This window comes from Salmo salar, chromosome ssa04 (assembly GCF_905237065.1).
Source record: "Salmo salar chromosome ssa04, Ssal_v3.1, whole genome shotgun sequence".
Classification (NCBI taxonomy): domain Eukaryota; kingdom Metazoa; phylum Chordata; class Actinopteri; order Salmoniformes; family Salmonidae; genus Salmo; species Salmo salar.
In genome coordinates, this window is record NC_059445.1 from 2,686,524 (window position 1) to 2,714,023 (window position 27,500).

The following is a 27,500-nucleotide window of genomic DNA, read 5'->3' on the forward strand; positions in this document are numbered from 1 at the left end:
TGGTCGATTGCTGTTCCGTCAGTACTGTGACACCAGGCCAGAGCTCAAACGTTGCATCGAGTTCATGGACTCTGTGGTAAGACATTTCTATCTGTCTCTGTCGTTATCCCTCTCTCCCACGATTTCTCTCTCTGTCTGTCTGTCTTTCTCTCTCTCCCCCTCAATTTCCTCTCAACCCCCCCCCCTTTTCCTGCTTCCTCTGCTAGCTCCCATGAGAAAGGACTAGGCATGAGTTTGGGCATGCAGATGTGGGGGGGGTCTTGGGGAGCCTGGGAGTCAGAGAGGGACTGGTAATGTGAGGGAGAGAGGAGGGGGAAAGAATGGGAGAGAGAGGGGGGGAAAGAATGGGAGAGAGAGGGGGGGAAAGAATGAGAGAGAGAGGGGGGGAAAGAATGAGAGAGAGGGGTGGAGAGAGAACTTGGGTGGGATAGGGCATGAGCGCTGGAAGGGAGCCTGTCAGAAAAATATCTGCCCTTCCTCCTCCATGCACCCTCTCCATGAGGTTATTAAGCCCACGTCAGAGGCCTGTCCCCTGGGTAGGTAGACTAACACAGGCCCAGGCTTGTGTCCCGGCCCCTGGAGGTGTCTGAGATATGAAAAAAACACTTCTTGTTTAGTGAACACCTACATTAGTCAACGTCTGTGTGTGTCAAACACACACACACACACACACACACACACACACACACACACACACACTGAGAGAAACAATGAGAAGTGTTTTGACAGAGGCAGTTTGTGTATTCCTAAAATCTCCCCTCATGGACTATTGTATGAGGAAACAGTCTCACAGAGAGGGTGGTTGAGTCCCAAATGACAAATCTCTTCCCTATAGGCCACTTTCCATAGGACTCTGGTCTGAAGTAGGACACTATATAGGAGTCTGGTCTAAAGTAGGGTACTATATAGGACTCTGGTCTAAAGTAGGACACTATATAGGAGTCTGGTCTGAAGTAGGACACTATATAGGATTCTGGTCTAAAGTAGGGTACTATATAGGACTCTGGTCTAAAGTAGGGTACTATATAGGACTCTGGTCTAAAGTAGGGTACTATATAGGACTCTGGTCTAAAGTAGGGTACTATATAGGACTCTGGTCTAAAGTAGGGTACTATATAGGACTCTGGTCTAAAGTAGGGTACTATATAGGACTCTGGTCTAAAGTAGGGTACTATATAGGACTCTGGTCTAAAGTTTCCAGGTGTTTGATGTCGTTCCATTTTCTCTGTTCCTGACATTATTATGATCTGTTCTCCCCTCAGCAGCCCCCTCTGTCCTACAGGCCATATAAAAACTCACAAAACACACAATTATTCTAACATTTTTAGCCAAACGTGTAAAACAGAGAGATTGCTACCCAGTAACACTTCAGATTGGTTAGTGTTGTGTACTTTATAAGTCCACTTTTCCATTGTAGCCTAGTCACAGCCGTATGTGTATCAGTAGAGATGACAGAAGTCCTCTCCATGCTGCCATGTGAGTCAGGAACTGTTGCCCATATTTGTCTATAACTGTTCTAGACTGTTCTAAACCATATCCATGTTCGGTCAACAGACAGACCTATCCATCTAGAACTGAACAGTGGTGTTAGTCTGGGCCTCTGTCCCGAATGGCACTCTGTTCCTATTGGTCCCTGGTCAAAAGTAGTGCACTACATGGGGAATCGGGTGCCAACTCTTGGTCAAAAGTAGTGCACTATATAAGGAATAGGGTGCAATTTAAGATACAATCTAGAACTAACTCTGTCAAACTCTACGATGACGCAACAATGCAAATATGACGAGTCATCGCTGCCGTTGACAGACAGACCTGTGGAAGTCGAGAAGCGTGAAGAGAATCACACACACACACACACACACACACACACACACACACACACTGACAGGAGAAGTGTGAAGAGAAACTCGGTGGCCATTTTGTTTCTCTGACTGTTATTGTCGTTGTCAATATCATATGGTGACATCATCCTGTGGTGGTGTTCTAGTTATCATGTGGTGACATCATCCTGTGGTGGTGTTCTAGTTATCATGTGGTGACATCATCCTGTGGTGTTGTTCTAGTTATCATGTGGTGACATCATCCTGTGGTGGTGTTGTAGTTATCATTACATTTTACATTTACATTACATTTAAGTCATTTAGCAGACGCTCTTATCCAGAGCGACTTACAAAATGGTGCATTCACCTATAATATCCAGTGGAACAACCACTTTACAATAGTGCATCTAAATCTTTTAAGGGGGGGTTAGAAGGATTACTTTATCCTATCCTAGGTATTCCTTAAAGAGGTGGGGTTTCAGGTGTCTCCGGAAGGTGGTGATTGACTCCGCTGTCCTGGCGTCGTGAGGGAGCTTGTTCCACCATTGGGGTGCCAGAGCAGCGAACAGTTTTGACTGGGCTGAGCGGGAACTGTGCTTCCTCAGAGGTAGGGGGGCCAGCAGGCCAGTGGTGGATGAACGCAGTGCCCTTGTTTGGGTGTAGGGCCTGATCAGAGCCTGAAGGTATGGAGGTGCCGTTCCCTTCACAGCTCCGTAGGCAATCACCATGGTCTTGTAGCGGATGCGAGCTTCAATTGGAAGCCAGTGGAGAGAGCGGAGGAGCGGGGTGACGTGAGAGAACTTGGGAAGGTTGAACACCAGACGGGCTGCGGCGTTCTGGATGAGTTGTAGGGGTTTAATGGCACAGGCAGGGAGCCCAGCCAACAGCGAGTTGCAGTAATCCAGACGGGAGATGACAAGTGCCTGGATTAGGACCTGCGCCGCTTCCTGTGTGAGGCAGGGTCGTACTCTGCGAATGTTGTAGAGTATGAACCTACAGGATCGGGTCACCGCCTTGATGTTAGTGGAGAACGACAGGGTGTTGTCCAGGATCACGCCAAGGTTCTTAGCACTCTGGGAGGAGGACACAAGGGAGTTGTCAACCGTGATGGCGAGATCATGGAACGGGCAGTCCTTCCCCGGGAGGAAGAGCAGCTCCGTCTTGCCGAGGTTCAGCTTGAGCTGGTGATCCGTCATCCACACTGCTATGTCTGACAGACATGCAGAGATGCGATTCGCCGCCTGGTTATCAGAAGGGGGAAAGGAGAAGATTAATTGTGTGTCGTCTGCATAGCAATGATAGGAGAGACCATGTGAGGATATGACAGAGCCAAGTGACTTGGTGTATAGCGAGAATAGGAGAGGGCCTAGAACAGAGCCCTGGGGGACACCAGTGGTGAGAGCGCATGGTGCGGAGACAGATTCTCGCCACGCCACCTGGTAGGAGCGACCTGTCAGGTAGGACGCAATCCAAGCGTGGGCCGCGCCGGGAGATGCCCAACTCGGAGAGGGTGGAGAGGAGGATCTGATGGTTCACAGTATCAAAGGCAGCAGATAGGTCTAGAAGGATGAGAGCAGAGGAGAGAGAGTTAGCTTTAGCAGTGCGGAGAGCCTCCGTGACACAGAGAAGAGCAGTCTCAGTTGAATGCCCAGTCTTGAAACCTGACTGATTAGGATCAAGAAGGTCATTCTGAGCGAGATAGCAGGAGAGCTGGCCAAGGACGGCACGTTCAAGAGTTTTGGAGAGAAAAGAAAGAAGGGATACTGGTCTGTAGTTGTTGACATCGGAGGGATCGAGTGTAGGTTTTTTTCAGAAGGGGTGCAACTCTCGCTCTCTTGAAGACGGAAGGGACGTAGCCAGCGGTCAAGGATGAGTTGATGAGCGAGGTGAGGAAGGGGAGAAGGTCTCCGGAAATGGTCTGGAGAAGAGAGGAGGGGATAGGGTCAAGTGGGCAGGTTGTTGGGCGGCCAGCCGTCACAAGACACGAGATTTCATCTGGAGAGAGAGGGGAGAAAGAGGTCAAAGCACAGGGTAGGGCAGTGTGAGCAGGACCAGCGGTGTCGTTTGACTTAGCAAACGAGGATCGGATATCGTCAACCTTCTTTTCAAAATGGTTGACGAAGTCATCCGCAGAGAGGGAGGAGGGGGGGAGGGGGGAGGAGGATTCAGGAGGGAGGAGAAGGTAGCAAAGAGCTTCCTAGGGTTAGAGGCAGAGGCTTGGAATTTAGAGTGGTAGAAAGTGGCTTTAGCAGCAGAGACAGAAGAGGAGAATGTAGAGAGGAGTGAGTGAAAGGATGCCAGGTCCGCAGGGGAGGCGAGTTTTCCTCCATTTCCGCTCGGCTGCCCGGGAGCCTTGTTCTGTGAGCTCGTAGTGAGTCGTCGAGCCACGGAGCAGGAGGGGAGGACCGAGCCGGCCTGGAGGATAGGGGACAGAGGAAATCAAAGGATGCAGAGAGGGAGGAGAGGAGGGTTGAGGAGGCAGAATCAGGAGATAGGTTGGAGAAGGTTTGAGCAGAGGGAAGAGATGATAGGATGGAAGAGGAGAGAGTAGCGGGAGAGAGAGAGCGAAGGTTGGGACGGCGCAATACCATCCGAGTAGGGGCAGAGTGAGAAGTGTTGGATGAGAGCAAGAGGGAAAAGGATACAAGGTAGTGGTCGGAGATTTGGAGGGGAGTTGCAATGAGATTAGTGGAAGAACAGCATCTAGTAAAGATGAGGTCAAGCGTATTGCCTGCCTTGTGAGTAGGGGGGGAAGGTGAGAGGGTGAGGTCAAAAGAGGAGAGGAGTGGAAAGAAGGAGGCAGAGAGGAATGAGTCAAAGGTAGACGTGGGGAGGTTAAAGTTAAATCATGTGGTGACATCATCCTGTGGTGGTGTTGTAGTTATCATGTGGTGACATCATCCTGTGGTGGTGTTGTAGTTATCATGTGGTGACATCATCCTGTGGTGGTGTTCTAGTTATCATGTGGTGACATCATCATGTGGTGGTGTTCTAGTTATCATGTGGTGACATCATCCTGGGGTGGTGTTGTAGTTATCATGTGGTGACATCATGCTGTGGTGTTGTAGTTATCATGTGGTGACATCATCCTGTGGTGTTCTAGTTATCATGTGGTGACATCATCCTGTGGTGTTGTTCTAGTTATCATGTGGTGACATCATGCTGTGGTGGTGTTGTAGTTATCATGTGGTGACATCATCCTGTGGTGTTGTAGTTATCATGTGGTGACATCATGCTGTGGTGTTGTAGTTATCATGTGGTGACATCATGCTGTGGTGTTGTTCTAGTTATCATGTGGTGACATCATGCTGTGGTGTTGTAGTTATCATGTGGTGACATCATGCTGTGGTGGTGTTGTAGTTATCATGTGGTGACATCATCCTGTGGTGTTGTAGTTATCATGTGGTGACATCATGCTGTGGTGTTGTAGTTATCATGTGGTGACATCATGCTGTGGTGTTGTAGTTATCATGTGGTGACATCATGCTGTGGTGGATGTATGGAGAGAGTGTATCGTGTTTGTAACAGTGTGCCTCTCCTGCCAGGCCCTGTACCAGCTCGCTCCAGATGAGAAGAGGAAGGATTGTGGAATCAGGATGTTAGAAACTTACTTTAACAACGGGGTGAGTAAGTTACTTCAATAACAGATGAAAGGCCCAGTGCAGATCAACGTCTTGTCATCCTATACTACATCAGCTGATCAAACTAACGCTGGAAGAGTGTGACATGTTAGTCAGTGTAATTGTAATGATAGCTACATGTAATTGCCTTTGAACTATTTAATACCATTATTGAAATGCTGTCCAAATGAATATGTTTTCCTCTTCTGTCTCTCCAGTCAGAAAGCAACAATATTAATTTGATATTTGAAATGTAATGATAACTGTGTATTTTTTTTATATATATATATATATATATATATATATATATATATATATACACACACACACACACAGTGCTTTGGGAAAGTATTTTCCAAATTTTGTTCCGTTAGTCAGCTTTATTCTAAAATGGATTCAATTGTTTTTTCCCCTCATCAATCTACAATACCCCATAATGACATCACAATACCCCATAATGACATCACAAACACCCCATAATGACATCACAAACACCCCATAACGACAAAGCAAAAACAGGTTTTTAGAAATTTCTGCTCGTTTTTATTAGAAATGTAAAACTGGAATATATAATTTCCATAAGTATTCAGACCCTTTACTCAGTTCTTTGTTGAAGAACCTTTGGCAGCGATTACAACCTCAGGTCTTCTTGGGTATGACGCTACAAGCTTGGCACATCTGTATTTGGGGAGTTTCTCCCATTCTTCTCTGCAGATCCTCTCAAGCTCTGTTAGGTTGGACCGGGAGCGTCGCTGCACAGGTATTTTCAGGTCTCTCCAGAGATGTTAGATCGGGCTCTGGCTGGGCCACTCATTCAGAGACTGTCCCGAAGCCAGTCCTGCGTTGTCTTGGCTGTGTGTTTAGGGTCGATGTCCTGTTGGAAGGTGAACCTTCTCCCCAGTCTGAGGTCCTGAGCGCTCTGGAGCAGGTTTTCATCAAGGAGCTCTCTGTACTTTACTCCGTTCATCTTTCCCTCAATCCTGACTAGTCTCCCAGTCCCTGAAAAACATCCCCACAGCATGATGCTGCCACCATCATGCTTCACCGTAGGGATGGTGCCAGGTTTCCTCCAGATGTGATGCTTGGCATTCAGGCCAAAGAGTTCAATCTTGGTTTCATCAGACCAGAGAATCTTGTCTCTCATGGTCTGAGAGTCTTTAGGTGCCTTTTGGTAAACTCCAAGTGGGCTGACGTGCCTTTTACTGAGGAGTGGCATCCGTCTGGCCACTCTACCATAAAGGCCTGATTGGTGGAGTGCTGCAGAGATGGGTGTCCTTCTGGAAGGTTCTCCCATCTCCACAGAGGAACTCTGTAGCTCTATCAGAGTGACCATCGGGTTCTTGGTCACCTCCCTGACCAAGGTCCTTCTCCCCCGATTTCTCAGTTTGGCCGGGCGTCCAGCTCTAGGAAGAGTCTTGGTGGTTCCAAACTTCTTCCATTTAAGAATGATGGAGGCCACTGTGTGCTTCTGGACCTTCAATGCTGCAGAATTGTTTTGGGACCCTTCCCCAGATCTGTGCCTCGACACAATCCTGTCTCTGAGCTCAATGGACAGTTCCTTTGACCTAATTTCTTGTTTTTTGCTCTGACATGCACTGTCAACTGTGGGACCTTATATAGACAGGGGTGTGCCTTTCCAAACACGTCCAATCAAGTGAATTTACCACAGGTGCACTCCAATCAAGTTGTAGAAACATCAAGGATGATCAATGGAAACAAGATGCACCAGAGGAAAATTGAGTCTCATAGTAAAGGGTTTGAATACTTATGTAAATAAGGCATGTTTTTTTTAAATTATTTATAAATTTGCAAATATTTCTAAAAACCTTTTTTTGCTTTAGCATTATGGGGTATTGTGTGTAGATTGATGAGGAGAAACATTTATTTAATCAATGGGTCTTATTTAATCAGTATTCAGACCCATTGATTAAATACATTTGTAAAATGTATAAAAACATTTTAGAATAATGCTGTAAAGTAACAAAATATGGTAAAAGTCAAGAAGTCTGAATACTTTCCATAGACATACTTTTCCTTCTGAAAGTATTCAGACCCCTTGACTTTTTCCACATTTTTTTTTTTTTACGTTAAAGCATTATTCTAAAATGTTTTTATACATTTTCCAAATGTATTTAATCAATGGGTCTGAATACTGATTAAATAAGGTAAATTAAATAAGCTGCCAAAGGTGATTATATTGACTCAGGGGTGTGAATATTATGTAAATGAGATATTTCTGCATCTAATTTTCAGTAAATGTGCAAACATTTCTAAAAACATGTTTTCACTTTGTCATTATGGGGTTTCGTAAGTTGCTAAATGACTAAAATGTAAATGTAAAATGTGTGTTTTTGTGTATATATATTTTTTCCATTTTGAATTCAGGCTGAAACAACAGAATGTGGAATAATTCAAGGGGTATGAATACTTTCTGAAGGCTCTGTAGATAGATTTGGTTCATTAATAAATACATGTCTCTCCGTCTAGTCGGCAGCCCATCTGCGAGATATACCTCAGGAGTTGGTAGGGGAGTGTCGTGAGAAGCTGGAACAGACGCCCTGCAAAGAACTCTTCAACGACTGCTGCAAGTATGTCTGTCTCTCTTATTGGTCTAAACACCTGTCAATCAGGGTATGAGCTGACATTCATTGGTCAGCTCACCTGTCAATCAGGGTATCACCTGGCATTCATTGGTCAGCACACCTGTCAATCGAAGAGCTATATATAATTAAGTGGTCTGGCTATTGTATCTGGGGGCCATTTTGGAATGATGGTTGTGTTGGAATTGTGGGGCAGGAAGATTTAACTGAATCCTAATGCCAGAGATGAAAAGGTGAAGCGAGGGAGAACTCAACAAGCAAAACGTTTTTGTATGGAGGTCAATGAGAGAGTGTGGAATTTGGTTAACAAAAATGTAATGGCTTATTTGCTACGTGTGGCTTATTTGATCAAATATACATTGTTGTAATACTTAGGTTGTTAAGAGTGTACTGGTATAAGTAGGATACGTGATATTCCGGCAACTTTGAGGGAAAAAAAACTTTGTTTGGAGTTGTGCCTGGTCATCACTAGTTACCACAGCCACAAAGTCATAAACCCTGCCTATTTCTACAATTTCTCTTCGTAAAATGTGATTTTTAACCTAACCTTAACCACACTGCTAACCTTATGCCTAAACCTAACCTTAAATGAAAAGGAAAAAAAGCACATTTGTTTTTATGAATTTTTACTATATAGCCAATTTTGACTTTGTGGCTGTGGTAACTAGTGGAAACCGCTGTGCCTGTTGTTCACGTGCGTATCTGCCCTCTCATTGGCTAGAATGGTCCCACCTGATCTTGCCTCCTCCTGATTTAGTACTTGATAAACAAAAACAGCTGAAGGGATTTTTACGAGATTCTGGGAATGTGTTGTAAACCATTGGAGGAGATGTGAAAATTCATGGAAGATGACATTTAGTTTGGCTTCGATGTGATGGATGGAGGATTTGGCTTTTCAATGGGTCCTGGCTTTGTGTGTTTTGGCAGGGATTCCCAACCCTGTTCCTGGAGAGCTATCATAATGTAGGTTCTCTACAACCCTGTTCCTGGAGAGCTATCATAATGTAGGTTCTCTACAACCCTGTTCCTGGAGAGCTATCGTAATGTAGGTTCTCTACAACCCTGTTCCTGGAGAGCTATCATAATGTAGGTTCTCTACAACCCTGTTCCTGGAGAGCTATCATAATGTAGGTTCTCTACAACCCTGTTCCTGGAGAGCTATCGTAATGTAGGTTCTCTACAACCCTGTTCCTGGAGAGCTATCATAATGTAGGTTCTCTACAACCCTGTAGGTTCTCTACAACCCTGTTCCTGGAGAGTTCCTGATTCTAATAATCAGCTGGTTGGTAAACTGAATCAGGTTAGTTACAACTGGGGGTGGAGTTAAAACCTACAGGAGGGTATCTCTCCAGGAACAGGGTTGGAGTTAAAACCTACAGGAGGGTATCTCTCCAGGAACAGGGTTGGAGTGTAAACCTACAGGAGGGTAGCTCTCCAGGAACAGGGTTGGAGTGTAAACCTACAGGAGGGTTTCTCTCCAGGAACAGGGTTGGAGTGTAAACCTACAGGAGGGTATCTCTCCAGGAACAGGGTTGGAGTTAAAACCTACAGGAGGGTATCTCTCCAGGAACAGAGTTGGAGTGTAAACCTACAGGAGGGTATCTCTCCAGGAACAGAGTTGGAGTGTAAACCTACAGGAGGGTATCTCTCCAGGAACAGGGTTGGAGTGTAAACCTACAGGAGGGTTTCTCTCCAGGAACAGGGTTGGAGTGTAAACCTACAGGAGGGTTTCTCTCCAGGAACAGGGTTGGAGTGTAAACCTACAGGAGGGTATCTCTCCAGGAACAGGGTTGGAGTGTAAACCTACAGGAGGGTATCTCTCCAGGAACAGGGTTGGAGTTAAAACCTACAGGAGGGTATCTCTCCAGGAACAGGGTTGGAGTGTAAACCTACAGGAGGGTATCTCTCCAGGAACAGAGTTGGAGTGTAAACCTACAGGAGGGTTTCTCTCCAGGAACAGGGTTGGAGTGTAAACCTACAGGAGGGTATCTCTTGTCAACTAAGGCTGCAGTTAGGATGCTTCTGAAACTTTTTTAAGACATAAACTGTTTAGAGAGTTATGACGTGTGTGTGTGTATGGTGTGTGTTAGCGCAGTGTGTGTGTGTGTGTGTGTGTGTGTGTGTGTGTGTGTGTGTGTGTGTGTGTTGGAAAGAGCTCAACTCTGTCACAGTAATGATTATGAGGGAGCTGGCACCTGGAACAGTATTACACACACACACACACACACACACACACACACATACACACACACACACAGTGGTGCCAAATGGACGTGAGCAGCAGGAGAGGGCATCCGGACGCCTGGCATGGGCACAACAACGGCCTCAGTGTTCACCACACACTGAATTACAGGTGTCGTAGTTTCCTGCTCTCAGCCCCAGAGCCAATAGAGCAACACTACATGACCAACAGGATGTGGACACCTGCTCGTCAAACATCTCATTACTAAATCATGGACATTAATATGGAGTTGGTCGACCCCTTTACTGCTATAACAGCCTCCACTCTTCTGGGAAGGATTTCCACTAGATGTTGGATTATTACTGTGGGGACTTGCTTCCATTCAGCCACAAGAGCATTAGTGAGGTCGGGCACTGATGTTGGGCGATTAGGCCTGGCTCACAGTCGGAATTACAATTCATTCCAAAGGTGTTCGATGGGGTTGAGGTCAGGGCTCTGTGCAGGCCAGTCAAGTTCTTCTACACCGATCTCGACAAACCATTTCTCTATGGACCTCTCTTTGTGCACGGGGGGCATTGTCATGCTGAAACAGGAAAGGGCCTTCCCCAAACTGTTGCCATAAAGTTGGAAGCACAGAATTGTCTAAAATGTCACTTAAAATGTCCCTTCCCTGGAACTAAAGGGCCCGAACCATGAAAAAACAGACCCATATATTATTCCTCCTCCACCAAACTTTACAGTTGGCAGTGTGCATTGGGGCAGGTAGCGTTCTCCTGGCATCTGCCAAACCCAGATTTATCCGTCGGACTGCCAGATGGTGAAGCGTGATTCATCACTCTAGAGAACGTGTTTCCACTGCTCCAGAGTCCAATGGGGACGAGCTTTACACCACTCCAGACAATGCTTGGCATTGTGCATGGTGATCTTAGGCTTGTGTGCGGCTGCTCAGCCATGGAAACCCATTTCATGAAGCTCCAGACGAACAGTTATTGTGCTGACGTTTCTTCCAGAGTAGTGAATGTTGCATCCGAGGACAGACGATTTTGACCCGGTGCAGCGCTTCACCACTCGGCGGTCCCGTTCTCTGAGCTTGTGTGGCCTACCACTTCACGACTGAGCCGTTGTTGCTCCTAGATGTTTCCACTTACAGTTGACCGGGGCATCTCTAGCAGGGCAGAAATTTTACAAACCGACTTGTTGGAAAGGTGGCATCCTATGACGGTGCCACATTGGAAATGTCACTGAGCTCTTCAGTAAGGCTATTCTACTGCCAATGTTTGTCTAAGGAGATTGCATGGCTGTGTGCTCAATTTTATACACCGGTCAGGAAGGGGTGGGGCTGAAAAAAACAATCTATTCATTTGAAGGGGTGTCCAACATACTGCTGTATATATAGTGTATGAAGGGGTGTCCATACTGCTGCTGTATATATAGTGTATGAAGGGGTGTCCACATACAGCTGCTGTGTGTATATATAGTGTATGAAGGGGTGTCCACATACAGCTGCTGTGTGTATATATAGTGTATGAAGGGGTGTCCACATACTGCTGTGTATATATAGTGTATGAAGGGGTGTCCATATTGCTGTATATATAGTGTATGAAGGGGTGTCCACATACTGCTGTATATATAGTGTATGAAGGGGTGTCCACATACTGCTGTATATATAGTGTATGAAGGGGTGTCCACATACTGCTGTATATATAGTGTATGAAGGGGTGTCCACATACTGCTGTATATATAGTGTATGAAGGGGTGTCCATACTGCTGTATATATAGTGTATGAAGGGGTGTCCACATACTGCTGTATATATTGTGTATGAAGGGGTGTCCATACTGCTGCTGTGTATATATAGTGTATGAAGGGGTGTCCATACTGCTGCTGTGTATATATAGTGTATGAAGGGGTGTCCATACTGCTGCTGTATATATAGTGTATGAAGGGGTGTCCATACTGCTGCTGTATATATAGTGTATGAAGGGGTGTCCACATACAGCTGCTGTGTGTATATATAGTGTATGAAGGGGTGTCCACATACTGCTGTGTATATATAGTGTATGAAGGGGTGTCCATACTGCTGTATATATAGTGTATGAAGAGGTGTCCACATACTGCTGTATATATAGTGTATGAAGGGGTGTCCACATACTGCTGTATATATAGTGTATGAAGGGGTGTCCACATACTGCTGTATATATAGTGTATGAAGGGGTGTCCACATACTGCTGTATATATAGTGTATGAAGGGGTGTCCACATACTGCTGTATATATAGTGTATGAAGGGGTGTCCACATACTGCTGTATATATAGTGTATGAAGGGGTGTCCACATACTGCTGTATATATAGTGTATGAAGGGGTGTCCACATACTGCTGTATATATAGTGTATGAAGGGGTGTCCACATAATGCTGCTGTATATATAGTGTATGAAGGGGTGTCCACATACTGCTGTATATATAGTGTATGAAGGGGTGTCCACATACTGCTGTATATATAGTGTATGAAGGGGTGTCCATACTGCTGTATATATAGTGTATGAAGGGGTGTCCACATACTGCTGTATATATTGTGTATGAAGGGGTGTCCATACTGCTGTATATATAGTGTATGAAGGGGTGTCCATACTGCTGCTGTGTATATATAGTGTATGAAGGGGTGTCCACATACTGCTGTATATATAGTGTATGAAGGGGTGTCCACATACTGCTGTATATATAGAGTATGAAGGGGTGTCCACATACTGCTGTGTATATATAGTGTATGAAGGGGTGTCCACATACTGCTGTATATGTAGTGTATGAAGGGGTGTCCACATACTGCTGTATATATAGAGTATGAAGGGGTGTCCATACTGCTGTATATATAGAGTATGAAGGGGTGTCCATACTGCTGTATATATAGTGTATGAAGGGGTGTCCACATACTGCTGTATATATAGTGTATGAAGGGGTGTCCACATACTGCTGTATATATAGTGTATGAAGGGGTGTCCACATACTGCTGTATATATAGTGTATGAAGGGGTGTCCATACTGCTGTATATATAGTGTATGAAGGGGTGTCCATACTGCTGTATATATAGTGTATGAAGGGGTGTCCATACTGCTGTATATATAGTGTATGAAGGGGTGTCCATACTGCTGCTGTGTGTATATATAGTGTATGAAGGGGTGTCTATACTGCTGCTGTGTGTATATATAGTGTATGAAGGGGTGTCCACATACTGCTGTATATATAGTGTATGAAGGGGTGTCCACATACTGCTGTATATATAGTGTATGAAGGGGTGTCCACATACTGCTGTATATATAGTGTATGAAGGGGTGTCCATACTGCTGTATATATAGTGTATGAAGGGGTGTCCATACTGCTGCTGTGTGTATATATAGTGTATGAAGGGGTGTCCATACTGCTGCTGTGTGTATATATAGTGTATGAAGGGGTGTCCATACTGCTGCTGTGTGTATATATAGTGTATGAAGGGGTGTCCATACTGCTGTGTATATATAGTGCAGTGTCTACATGTGAAAACAGTGTGTTTCTAGGATCTGTGGTTAAAAAGAGAAGAAGAAAGGTCCTAACAAAAAATGCTTCTCTGTGACATCACAGGGTAGGATTAAACAGTAAGATAAATGTGTTTCTAGCCAGAGGGAGGACATTCCTTACTCCCCGGGTCACTGTGAATCTCTACGTGTTTTGAACATCTGTTTTTAAAAAAAAATTTAACTCTTAATTTTCTGATGATTCAGAACTTTTTAACGTTACATTTTCTTCTTAAAAAAAAGTGTAAATATATATTATATGCATTTTCCACATTATGTAGACACTGGTATTGTGCTGGAGGTGAGGAACATGAGGTTGAAAAGTGGCAGAATTGCCCTTTTTAAGTCAGGTTTTCACGTAGTCATGCATTGATGTCAATGGAAGACTATTTTGTGTAAATTGGACTGGAGTGGAAGTTAGGATATCGTCCCAAAAAAAGTTTCCAGAGCTTCCCTTATTCCTAATGGGAAAAGCACACACACACACACACACACACACACACACACACACACACACACACACACACACACAAGTCAGACTTTATGAAGAATACACGCACGCACAGGTATACACACGCATATAACCTACTTCTGTCTCTCTCTTTCTCTGTCTCTCTCTGTCTCTCTGTCTCTCTCTCTCTGTCTCTCTCTTTGTTTCTCTCTGTGTGTTATAACTTAAAGTTCAAACAGTCGGAATGGGGACAACTGGAATCTCTCTGTGACGTACCAGGTCTCTCCCTCGGGACAACTGGAATCTCTCTGTGACGTACCAGGTCTCTCCCTCGGGACAACTGGAATCTCTCTCTGACGTACCAGGTCTCTCCCTCGGGACAACTGGAATCTCTCTGTGACGTACCGGGTCTCTCCCTCGGGACAACTGGAATCTCTCTGTGACGTACCAGGTCCCTCCCTCGGGACAACTGGAATCTCTCTCTGACGTACCAGGTCTCTCCCTCGGGACAACTGGAATCTCTCTCTGACGTACCGGGTCTCTCCCTCGGGACAACTGGAATCTCTCTCTGACGTACCGGGTCTCTCCCTCGGGACAACTGGAATCTCTCTCTGACGTACCAGGTCTCTCCCTCGGGACAACTGGAATCTCTCTCTGACGTACCAGGTCTCTCCCTCGGGACAACTGGAATCTCTCTCTGACGTACCAGGTCTCTCCCTCGGGACAACTGGAATCTCTCTGTGACGTACCAGGTCTCTCCCTCGGGACAACTGGAATCTCTCTGTGACGTACCAGGTCCCTCCCTCGGGACAACTGGAATCTCTCTCTGACGTACCAGGTCTCTCCCTCGGGACAACTGGAATCTCTCTCTGACGTACCAGGTCTCTCCCTCGGGACAACTGGAATCTCTCTGTGACGTACCAGGTCCCTCCCTCGGGACAACTGGAATCTCTCTCTGTGACGTACCAGGTCTCTCCCTCGGGACAACTGGAATCTCTCTGTGACGTACCAGGTCTCTCCCTCGGGACAACTGGAATCTCTCTCTGACGTACCAGGTCTCTCCCTCGGGACAACTGGAATCTCTCTGTGACGTACCAGGTCTCTCCCTCGGGACAACTGGAATCTCTCTGTGACGTACCAGGTCTCTCCCTCGGGACAACTGGAATGTCTCTCTGACGTACCAGGTCTCTCCCTCGGGACAACTGGAATCTCTCTCTGACGTACCAGGTCTCTCCCTCGGGACAACTGGAATCTCTCTGTGACGTACCAGGTCTCTCCCTCGGGACAACTGGAATCTCTCTCTGACGTACCAGGTCTCTCCCTCGGGACAACTGGAATCTCTCTCTGACGTACCAGGTCTCTCCCTCGGGACAACTGGAATCTCTCTGTGACGTACCAGGTCTCTCCCTCGGGACAACTGGAATCTCTCTGTGACGTACCAGGTCTCTCCCTCGGGACAACTGGAATCTCTCTCTGACGTACCAGGTCTCTCCCTCGGGACAACTGGAATCTCTCTCTGACGTACCAGGTCTCTCCCTCGGGACAACTGGAATCTCTCTGTGACGTACCAGGTCTCTCCCTCGGGACAACTGGAATCTCTCTCTGACGTACCAGGTCTCTCCCTCGGGACAACTGGAATCTCTCTCTGACGTACCAGGTCTCTCCCTCGGGACAACTGGAATCTCTATCTGACGTACCAGGTCTCTCCCTCGGGACAACTGGAATCTCTCTGTGACGTACCAGGTCTCTCCCTCGGGACAACTGGAATCTCTCTCTGACGTACCAGGTCCCTCCCTCGGGACAACTGGAATCTCTCTCTGACGTACCAGGTCCCTCCCTCGGGACAACTGGAATCTCTCTCTGACGTACCAGGTCTCTCCCTCGGGACAACTGGAATCTCTCTCTGTGACGTACCAGGTCTCTCCCTCGGGACAACTGGAATCTCTCTCTGACGTACCAGGTCTCTCCCTCGGGACAACTGGAATCTCTCTCTGACGTACCAGGTCTCTCCCTCGGGACAACTGGAATCTCTCTCTGACGTACCAGGTCCCTCCCTCGGGACAACTGGAATCTCTCTCTGACGTACCAGGTCTCTCCCTCGGGACAACTGGAATCTCTCTCTGTACCAGGTCCCTCCCTCGGGACAACTGGAATCTCTCTCTGTACCAGGTCCCTCCCTCGGGACAACTGGAATCTCTCTCTGTACCAGGTCCCTCCCTCGGGACAACTGGAATCTCTCTCTGACGTACCAGGTCTCTCCCTCGGGACAACTGGAATCTCTCTCTGACGTACCAGGTCTCTCCCTCGGGACAACTGGAATCTCTTTCTGACGTACCAGGTCTCTCCCTCGGGACAACTGGAATCTCTCTCTGTACCAGGTCTCTCCCTCGGGACAACTGGAATCTCTCTCTGACGAACCAGGTCTCTCCCTCGGGACAACTGGAATCTCTCTCTGTACCAGGTCTCTCCCTCGGGACAACTGGAATCTCTCTCTGACGTACCAGGTCTCTCCCTCGGGACAACTGGAATCTCTCTCTGACGTACCAGGTCTCTCCCTCGGGACAACTGGAATCTCTCTGTGACGTACCAGGTCTCTCCCTCGGGACAACTGGAATCTCTCTCTGACGTACCAGGTCTCTCCCTCGGGACAACTGGAATCTCTCTCTGACGTACCAGGTCTCTCCCTCGGGACAACTGGAATCTCTCTGTGACGTACCAGGTCTCTCCCTCGGGACAACTGGAATCTCTCTGTGACGTACCAGGTCTCTCCCTCGGGACAACTGGAATCTCTCTCTGACGTACCAGGTCTCTCCCTCGGGACAACTGGAATCTCTCTCTGACGTACCAGGTCTCTCCCTCGGGACAACTGGAATCTCTCTGTGACGTACCAGGTCTCTCCCTCGGGACAACTGGAATCTCTCTCTGACGTACCAGGTCTCTCCCTCGGGACAACTGGAATCTCTCTCTGACGTACCAGGTCTCTCCCTCGGGACAACTGGAATCTCTATCTGACGTACCAGGTCTCTCCCTCGGGACAACTGGAATCTCTCTGTGACGTACCAGGTCTCTCCCTCGGGACAACTGGAATCTCTCTCTGACGTACCAGGTCCCTCCCTCGGGACAACTGGAATCTCTCTCTGACGTACCAGGTCCCTCCCCTCGGGACAACTGGAATCTCTCTCTGACGTACCAGGTCTCTCCCTCGGGACAACTGGAATCTCTCTCTGTGACGTACCAGGTCTCTCCCTCGGGACAACTGGAATCTCTCTCTGACGTACCAGGTCTCTCCCTCGGGACAACTGGAATCTCTCTCTGACGTACCAGGTCTCTCCCTCGGGACAACTGGAATCTCTCTCTGACGTACCAGGTCCCTCCCTCGGGACAACTGGAATCTCTCTCTGACGTACCAGGTCTCTCCCTCGGGACAACTGGAATCTCTCTCTGTACCAGGTCCCTCCCTCGGGACAACTGGAATCTCTCTCTGTACCAGGTCCCTCCCTCGGGACAACTGGAATCTCTCTCTGTACCAGGTCCCTCCCTCGGGACAACTGGAATCTCTCTCTGACGTACCAGGTCTCTCCCTCGGGACAACTGGAATCTCTCTCTGACGTACCAGGTCTCTCCCTCGGGACAACTGGAATCTCTTTCTGACGTACCAGGTCTCTCCCTCGGGACAACTGGAATCTCTCTCTGTACCAGGTCTCTCCCTCGGGACAACTGGAATCTCTCTCTGACGAACCAGGTCTCTCCCTCGGGACAACTGGAATCTCTCTCTGTACCAGGTCTCTCCCTCGGGACAACTGGAATCTCTCTCTGACGTACCAGGTCTCTCCCTCGGGACAACTGGAATCTCTCTGTGACGTACCAGGTCTCTCCCTCGGGACAACTGGAATCTCTCTGTGACGTACCAGGTCTCTCCCTCGGGACAACTGGAATCTCTCTGTGACGTACCAGGTCTCTCCCTCGGGACAACTGGAATCTCTCTGTGACGTACCAGGTCTCTCCCTCGGGACAACTGGAATCTCTCTCTGTGACGTACCAGGTCTCTCCCTCGGGACAACTGGAATCTCTCTCTGTACCAGGTCCCTCCCTCGGGACAACTGGAATCTCTCTGTGACGTACCAGGTCTCTCCCTCGGGACAACTGGAATCTCTCTGTGACGTACCAGGTCTCTCCCTCGGGACAACTGGAATCTCTCTCTGACGTACCAGGTCTCTCCCTCGGGACAACTGGAATCTCTCTCTGTGACGTACCAGGTCTCTCCCTCGGGACAACTGGAATCTCTCTCTGTGACGTACCAGGTCTCTCCCTCGGGACAACTGGAATCTCTCTCTGACGTACCAGGTCTCGCCCTCGGAACAACTGGAATCTCTCTCTGACGTACCAGGTCTCTCCCTCGGGACAACTGGAATCTCTCTGTGACGTACCAGGTCTCTCCCTCGGGACAACTGGAATCTCTCTGTGACGTACCAGGTCTCTCCCTCGGGACAACTGGAATCTCTCTCTGACGTACCAGGTCTCTCCCTCGGGACAACTGGAATCTCTCTCTGACGTACCGGGTCTCTCCCTCGGGACAACTGGAATCTCTCTCTGACGTACCGGGTCTCTCCCTCGGGACAACTGGAATCTCTCTGTGACGTACCAGGTCTCTCCCTCGGGACAACTGGAATCTCTCTCTGTGACGTACCAGGTCTCTCCCTCGGGACAACTGGAATCTCTCTCTGTGACGTACCAGGTCTCTCCCTCGGGACAACTGGAATCTCTCTCTGATGTACCAGGTCTCTCCCTCGGGACAACTGGAATCTCTCTCTGATGTACCAGGTCTCTCCCTCGGGACAACTGGAATCTCTCTCTGACGTACCAGGTCTCTCCCTCGGGACAACTGGAATCTCTCTGTGACGTACCAGGTCTCTCCCTCGGGACAACTGGAATCTCTCTCTGACGTACCAGGTCTCTCCCTCGGGACAACTGGAATCTCTCTCTGACGTACCAGGTCTCTCCCTCGGGACAACTGGAATCTCTCTCTGTGACGTACCAGGTCTCTCCCTCGGGACAACTGGAATCTCTCTCTGTGACGTACCAGGTCTCTCCCTCGGGACAACTGGAATCTCTCTCTGTGACGTACCAGGTCTCTCCCTCGGGACAACTGGAATCTCTCTCTGTGACGTACCAGGTCTCTCCCTCGGGACAACTGGAATCTCTCTCTGTGACGTACCAGGTCTCTCCCTCGGGACAACTGGAATCTCTCTGTGACGTACCAGGTCTCTCCCTCGGGACAACTGGAATCTCTCTGTGACGTACCAGGTCTCTCCCTCGGGACAACTGGAATCTCTCTGTGACGTACCAGGTCTCTCCCTCGGGACAACTGGAATCTCTCTCTGACGTACCAGGTCTCTCCCTCGGGACAACTGGAATCTCTCTGTGACGTACCAGGTCTCTCCCTCGGGACAACTGGAATCTTGGAACGCCGTTTGGAGTAGCGGAACGTTACTTTGGAAAAACGATTCTATTCTCAGTCTGGGTTAGAGACATGAGCTGGGACAGATGCAAGAATGTTTGTTTCTGTGTGTGTGTGTGTAAACGCACACATATTCGTATGTGAGGGGCTAGAAAACAGGTTTTGTGTGCTTTTAAACAGTTTACTACAGTTCAGTTTGAAGGGGTTATGACAGTTCAAATAGGCAGTATAGTGCACTGAACAACAATATAAACAGAACGTGTCTCACATTTAGTGCACAAATGTGTTTACATCCCTGTTAGTGAGCATTTCTCGTTTGCCCCAAGATAATCCATCCACCTGACAGGTGTGGCATATCAAGAAGCTGATTAAACAGCATGATCATTACATAGGTGCACCTTGTGCTGGGGGGGGGGGGCAATAAAAGGCCACTTTTTAAATGTGCAGTTTTGTCAAGCAACACAATGCCACAGATGTGTTTCAAGCATGCAATTGGCATGCTGACTGCAGGAATGTCCACCAATGCTGTTGCCAGAGAATTGAATGTTCATGTGTCTACCATACACCACCTCTAACGTCTCTACCATAAGCCGCCTCCAATAGCCTTCTACTGGTTAAAGACACCATGATTACACTAGCACTAAGATACAGAATGAACATTTACTGTAGTGTTTTGGGGGGGATCAGAAGTGATGTGTGTTTCTTCTCTCTCTCTCTCTCTCTCTCTCTCTCTCTCTCTCTCTCTCTCTCATATGCTCTTATAATACACACACACACACACACACACACACACACACACACACACACACACACACACGCGCCTGGCTGGGTGTGCTTTTCCAGTGGACCTCCCGTTGTTTCTAAAGCGTTTCTGGGAATTCCAGTTTCCTGGTTGAACTGTTTGGAATGTTCTGTCTTTCAGACGTACTTCACGCTTCTTTTCATTTCATCCTCTCTATTCTGGAGCTCAGCTTTCAGTAGGGCACATGGATACACACTCACGCACCAACACACACATTCACACATACGCACAAACAGATGAAAACACGGTATCTGTTTTTGATAAAGTGTGTGTGTGTGTAACAGTTTAAGTGTGTTATTCTCATGGGAAAAGAGGAATGTCTGAGTTACCTGGTCATTCTATAAACCTGAACATCAGAGAGAAGGTTAGAAATGGTTGATAAAAGATTAGGGATGGTTAATATAAGGTTAAGGATTGTTGATATAAGGTTACAATGTGTTGATAAAAGGTTGGAGATGGTTGGTTTAAAGATGTTATATTTAAAGTTGTGGACCAAAAGGTTTGGGGAGACAGAATGGTGGAGAGTTTGGTTTGGTTGGAGAAAGTGGATTTTAGATTTGGTTGTAATGGGGGATTGGTGTCTTGGATATGTTTAACTCAGTGTTTTTTCCTCTCTGTTTCTTTCCATCTCTCTCTCTCTCTCTCTCTCTCTCTCTCTCTCTCGTTCTCTCTCTCTCGTTCTCTCTCTCTCTCTCTCTCTTTCTCTTTCTCTTTCTCTTTTCTCCAGTATTGTTCGGGAGTACCTGAGCGGCGCTCCGTTCTCCTCCTACCAGGAGACCATGTACTTCTCTCGCTTTCTGCAGTGGAAGTGGCTGGAGAGGTGGGTCATGAGTCAGTCGATCAATGTACTTTCTCTCTCACGTAGGGTTCCACAGTGCCCTTCAGAAAGTATTCAACCCCCCTTTTACTTTCCCCACATGTTGTTGTGTTACAGCCTGAATTTTAAATGGATTCAATTGAGATTTTTGTGTCACTGGTCTACACACAATAATCCATAATGTCAAAGTAGAATTTTAGTTTGTAGAAAATGTTCACAATTAATAAATGAATAAGTATTAAGTAAAAAAAAATGCTTAAGTCACACGTTAAGAAATTAAACGTACAAGACCGATATCACCCCGAATTAAAGAGAAAACAAAGAGTTAGATTGAAGAGAGGACAGAAGGTAAATTGACAACCTGTGGTTAGATCATTGGACTAGTAACCGAAAGGTCGCTAGATCGTTATCCCTGAGCTGACAAGGTACAAATCTGTCGTTCTGCCCCTGAACAAGGCAGTTAACCCACTGTTCTTGGGCCATCATTGTAAATAAGAATTTGTTCTTAACTGACTTGCCTCATTAAATGAAGGATAAATAAAATAAATAAATAAAAAGTTGCATGGACTCACACTGTGTTCAGTAATAGTAGTTAACATGATTAGTTTTTAATGACTTCCCCATCTCTGTACCCTACACATACAATTATCTGTAAGGCCCCTCAATCCAGTAGGGAATTTCAAACAAATAACATTGTAATTACCCTACAATAATAAACTAAACAACGAGTGAAAAGTAGGAAGCCTGAACAGAATAAAACATATTCCAAAACATGCTTCCTGTTTGCAACAAGGCACTAAAGTAATACTGCAAAGAAATGAACTTTATGTCCTGAATACAAAGTGTCGTGTTTGATTTGCCCAGAACATATCACTGACTATCACTCAGTGTGTTTTTAAGCATGGTGGTGGCTGCATCATGTTATGGGTATGACTGTCATCAGCAAGGACCTAGAGGATTTTTTTAGGATAAAAAATAAATACAGTTTAACACAGGCTAGAGGAAAACCTGCTTCAGTCTGCTTTACACCAGACACTGGGAGAGGAATTCACCTTTCAGCAGGACAATAACCTACAACACAAAGCCAATTACACATTGGAGTTTCTTACCAAGAAGACGGTGAATGTTCCTGAGTAGCCTAGTTACAGTTTTGACTGAAATCTACTTGAAAATCTATGGCTGAAAATGGCTGTCTAACAATGATCAAGAACCAACTTGACAGAGATTGAAGAATTCTTTTTAAAACAATAATGTGAAAGAATATATACAATCCAGGTGTGTAAAGCTCTTAGACTTACCCAGAAAGACTCACAGCTCTTAGAGACTTACCCAGAAAGACTCACAGCTCTTAGAGACTTACCCAGAAAGACTCACAGCTCTTAGAGACTTCCCCAGAAAGACTCACAGCTCTTAGACTTCCCCAGAAAGACTCACAGCTCTTAGACTTACCCAGAAAGACTCACAGCTCTTAGAGACTTACCCAGAAAGACTCACAGCTCTTAGAGACTTACCCAGAAAGACTCACAGCTCTTAGAGACTTACCCAGAAAGACTCACAGCTCTTAGAGACTTACCCAGAAAGACTCACAGCTCTTAGAGACTTACCCAGAAAGACTCACAGCTCTTAGAGACTTACCCAGAAAGAATCACAGCTCTTAGAGACTTACCCAGAAAGAATCACAGCTCTTAGAGACTTACCCAGAAAGACTCACAGCTCTTAGAGACTTACCCAGAAAGACTCACAGCTCTTAGAGACTTACCCAGAAAGACTCACAGCTCTTAGAGACTTACCCAGAAAGACTCACAGCTCTTAGAGACTTACCCAGAAAGACTCACAGCTCTTAGAGACTTACCCAGAAAGACTCACAGCTCTTAGAGACTTACCCAGAAAGACTCACAGCTCTTAGAGACTTACCCAGAAAGACTCACAGCTCTTAGACTTACCCAGAAAGACTCACAGCTCTTAGAGACTTACCCAGAAAGACTCACAGCTCTTAGAGACTTACCCAGAAAGACTCACAGCTCTTAGAGACTTACCCAGAAAGACTCACAGCTCTTAGCGACTTACCCAGAAAGACTCACAGCTCTTAGCGACTTACCCAGAAAGACTCACAGCTCTTAGCGACTTACCCAGAAAGACTCACAGCTCTTAGCGACATACCCAGAAAGACTCACAGCTCTTACAGACTTACCCAGAAAGACTCACAGCTCTTAGCGACATACCCAGAAAGACTCACAGCTCTTACAGACTTACCCAGAAAGACTCACAGCTCTTAGAGACTTACCCAGAGACTCACAGCTGTAATCACTGCCGAAGGTGATTCTAACATGTATTGACTCAGGGGGTTGAGTAAAGTAGCCTCTTTGGACCGGTTTCCCGGACATACAGCAAGCCTAGTCCTAGAATAAAAAGATGATCTGTTGAAAGTGCTTTTTAGTCCAAGATTATAATCTGGTTGTTAACCTCTTGGGGCTAGGTGGGACGCTAGCGTGCCACCTGTGGTGCACTCCATCAACAGCAGGTGCATTTCAAGAGCGGCAAATTTGAATCCAAATAAATGTCAAAATTCAAATTTTTCAAAAATACAACTATGTTACACCATTTGAAAGATAAACATCTCCTTAATCTAACCACGTTTTACGATTTCAAAAAGGTTTTACGGCGAAAGCATAAATTTAGAGTATGTTAGGACAGTACATTTACAAGAGTTGTGTGTAATGTTTTGTCAAGTCAAAGACAGGGTCACCAAAACCATAAAACCAGCTAAAATGATACACTAACCTTTTACAATCTCCATCAGATGACACTCCTAGGACATTATGTTAGACAATGCATGCATTTTTAGTTCTATCAAGTTCATATTTATATACAAAAACAGCGTTTTACTATGGCATTGATGTTGAGGAAATCGTTTCCCTCCAATAACCGGCAGTCAAGTCAGCGTCACAAATTAAATAATTAAAATTAGAAAACATTGGTAAAATATTATATTGTCATTTAAAGAATTATAGATTTACATCTTTTGAACGCAATCAACTTGCCAGATTTAAAAATAACCTTACTGGGAAATCACACTTTGCAATAATCTGAGCACTGTGCCCAGAAAAATACGGCGTTGCGATACAGACTAGACGTCATGTTGGGGAGATCTAAAATCGAAAATACTATGTAAATAATCCATTACCTTTGATTCTCTTCATCAGATGTCACTTCCAGGTATCACAGGTCCATAACGAATGTAGTTTTGTTCAAAAAAGCTCATCATTTATGTCCAAAAATCTCCGTCTCGTTAGCACATGATGTAAGCCAGCCGGACTTCTCGTCATGAACGAGGGGAAAAAATATATTTCCGTTCGTTCAAACATGTCAAACGTTGTATAGCATAAATCATTAGGGCCTTTTTAACCAGAACATGAATAATATTCAAGGTGGACGAATGCATAGCCTTTTATAACGTATTGGAACGAGGGTACCCAACATGAAGTAGCGCGCCAGGTGTCTAATGGGACATCACCGTTCCATGGCTCTTGTTCGGTCAGATCTCCCTCCAGAAGACTCAAAACACTTTGTAAAGGCTGGTGACATCTAGTGGAAGCAATAGGAAGTGCCAAAATATTCCTAAACCCCTGTGTTTTTCAATGGGATAGGTTTAAAATCAATACAACACATCAGGTATCCACTTCCTGTCAGAAAATGTCTCAGGGTTTTGCCTGCCAAATGAGTTCTGTTATACTCACAGACACCATTCAAACAGTTTTGGAAACTTTAGAGTGTTTTCTATCCATATATAATAAGTATATGCATATTCTAGTTACTGGGTAGGATTAGTAACCAGATTAAATCGGGTACATTTTTTTTATCCAGACGTGCAAATGCTGCCCCCTAGACCCAACAGGTTAAATAAAATAAATGTTCTGTCAATCCATGAATCAATCAAATGTATTTATAAATCCTTCTTACATCAGCTGATATCTCAAAGTGCTGTACAGAAACCCAGCCTAAAACCCCAAACAGCAAGCAATGCAGGTGTAGAAGCACGGTGGCTAGGAAAAACTCCCTAGAAAGGCCAGAACCTAGGAAGAAACCTAGAGAGGAACCAGGCCATGACGTGTGGCCAGTCACACACATTCCTTTCTTTCCTTTCTGTATGAAAGCTGAAACACACCATCTCTCTCTCTCCGTCCTACAGTCAACTAGTAACCTTCTGTATGATAACTAAAACACACCATCTCTCTCTCTCCGTCCTACAGTCAACTAGTAACCTTCTGTATGATAACTAAAACACACCATCTCTCTCTCTCCTACAGTCAACTAGTAACCTTCTGTATGATAACTAAAACACACCATCTCTCTCTGTCCTACAGTCAACTAGTAACCTTCTGTATGATAACTAAAACACCATCTCTCTCCGTCCTACAGTCAACTAGTAACCTTCTGTATGATAACTAAAACACACCATCTCTCTCTCTCCTACAGTCAACTAGTAACCTTCTGTATGATAACTAAAACACCATCTCTCTCCGTCCTACAGGCAACTAGTAACCTTCTGTATGATAACTAAAACACACCATCTCTCTCTGTCCTACAGTCAACTAGTAACCTTCTGTATGATAACTAAAACACAATCTCTCTCCTACAGTCAACTAGTAACCTTCTGTATGATAACTGAAACACACCATCTCTCTCTCTCTCCTACAGTCAACTAGTAACCTTCTGTATGATAACTAAAACACACCATCTCTCCCTCTCTCCTACAGTCAACTAGTAACCTTCTGTATGATAACTAAAACACACCATCTCTCTCTCTCCTACAGTCAACTAGTAACCTTCTGTATGATAACTAAAACACCATCTCTCTCTCCTACAGTCACCTAGTAACCTTCTGTATGATAACTAAAACACACCATCTCTCTCTCTCTCCTACAGTCAACTAGTAACCTTCTGTATGATAACTAAAACACCATCTCTCTCTGTCCTACAGTCAACTAGTAACCTTCTGTATGATAACTAAAACACCATCTCTCTCTCTCTGTCCTACAGTCAACTAGTAACCTTCTGTATGATAACTAAAACACACCATCTCTCTCTCTCTCCTACAGTCAACTAGTAACCTTCTGTATGATAACTAAAACACCATCTCGCTCTCTCCTACAGTCAACTAGTAACCTTCTGTATGATAACTAAAACACCATCTCTCTCCGTCCTACAGTCAACTAGTAACCTTCTGTATGATAACTAAAACACACCATCTCTCTCTCTCCTACAGTCAACTAGTAACCTTCTGTATGATAACTAAAACACCATCTCTCTCCGTCCTACAGGCAACTAGTAACCTTCTGTATGATAACTAAAACACACCATCTATCTCCGTCCTACAGGCAACCAGTAACCAAAAATACCTTCAGGCATTACAGAGTACTAGGAAAAGGTGGATTTGGTGAGGTGAGTGCGTTACTCTGAATGTTTGACCCTGAGTGAGGTGACTGTTTGACCCTGAGTGAGGTGACTGTTTGACCCTGAGTGAGGTGAGAGTTTGACCCTGAGTGAGGTGAGAGTTTGACCCTGAGTGAGGTGAGAGTTTGACCCTGAGTGAGGTGAGAGTTTGACCCTGAGTGAGGTGAGAGTTTGACCCTGAGTGAGGTGAGAGTTTGACCCTGAGTGAGGTGAGAGTTTGACCCTGAGTGAGGTGAGAGTTTGACCCTGAGTGAGGTGACTGTTTGACCCTGAGTGAGGTGACTGTTTGACCCTGAGTGAGGTGACTGTTTGACCCTGAGTGAGGTGACTGTTTGACCCTGAGTGAGGTGACTGTTTGACCCTGAGTGAGGTGACTGTTTGACCCTGAGTGAGGTGACTGTTTGACCCTGAGTGAGGTGACTGTTTGACCCTGAGTGAGGTGACTGTTTGACCCTGAGTGAGGTGACTGTTTGACCCTGAGTGAGGTGACTGTTTGACCCTGAGTGAGGTGACTGTTTGACCCTGAGTGAGGTGACTGTTTGACCCTGAGTGAGGTGACTGTTTGACCCTGAGTGAGGTGAGAGTTTGACCCTGAGTGAGGTGAGAGTTTGACCCTGAGTGAGGTGAGAGTTTGACCCTGAGTGAGGTGAGAGTTTGACCCTGAGTGAGGTGAGAGTTTGACCCTGAGTGAGGTGAGAGTTTGACCCTGAGTGAGGTGAGAGTTTGACCCTGAGTGAGGTGAGAGTTTGACCCT

At 46.1% G+C, this 27,500-nt stretch overlaps 1 protein-coding gene across 2 annotated transcripts in view; it reads left to right on the plus strand.

The window, feature by feature from the left end:
- Window positions 1–27,500, plus strand: part of LOC106592297 (G protein-coupled receptor kinase 6) — a 93,378-nt gene that overhangs the window by 46,499 nt on the left and 19,379 nt on the right. For both annotated transcript variants that reach the window (XM_045716299.1, XM_045716300.1), the window contains exons 3-7: window positions 1–76; window positions 5,363–5,440; window positions 7,925–8,025; window positions 21,203–21,295; window positions 26,671–26,734. The exon at window positions 1–76 is cut by the window's left edge and continues 37 nt beyond it. In XM_045716299.1, coding sequence (XP_045572255.1) covers window positions 1–76; window positions 5,363–5,440; window positions 7,925–8,025; window positions 21,203–21,295; window positions 26,671–26,734 — 412 coding nt within the window. The remainder of the gene's footprint in view (window positions 77–5,362; window positions 5,441–7,924; window positions 8,026–21,202; window positions 21,296–26,670; window positions 26,735–27,500) is intronic.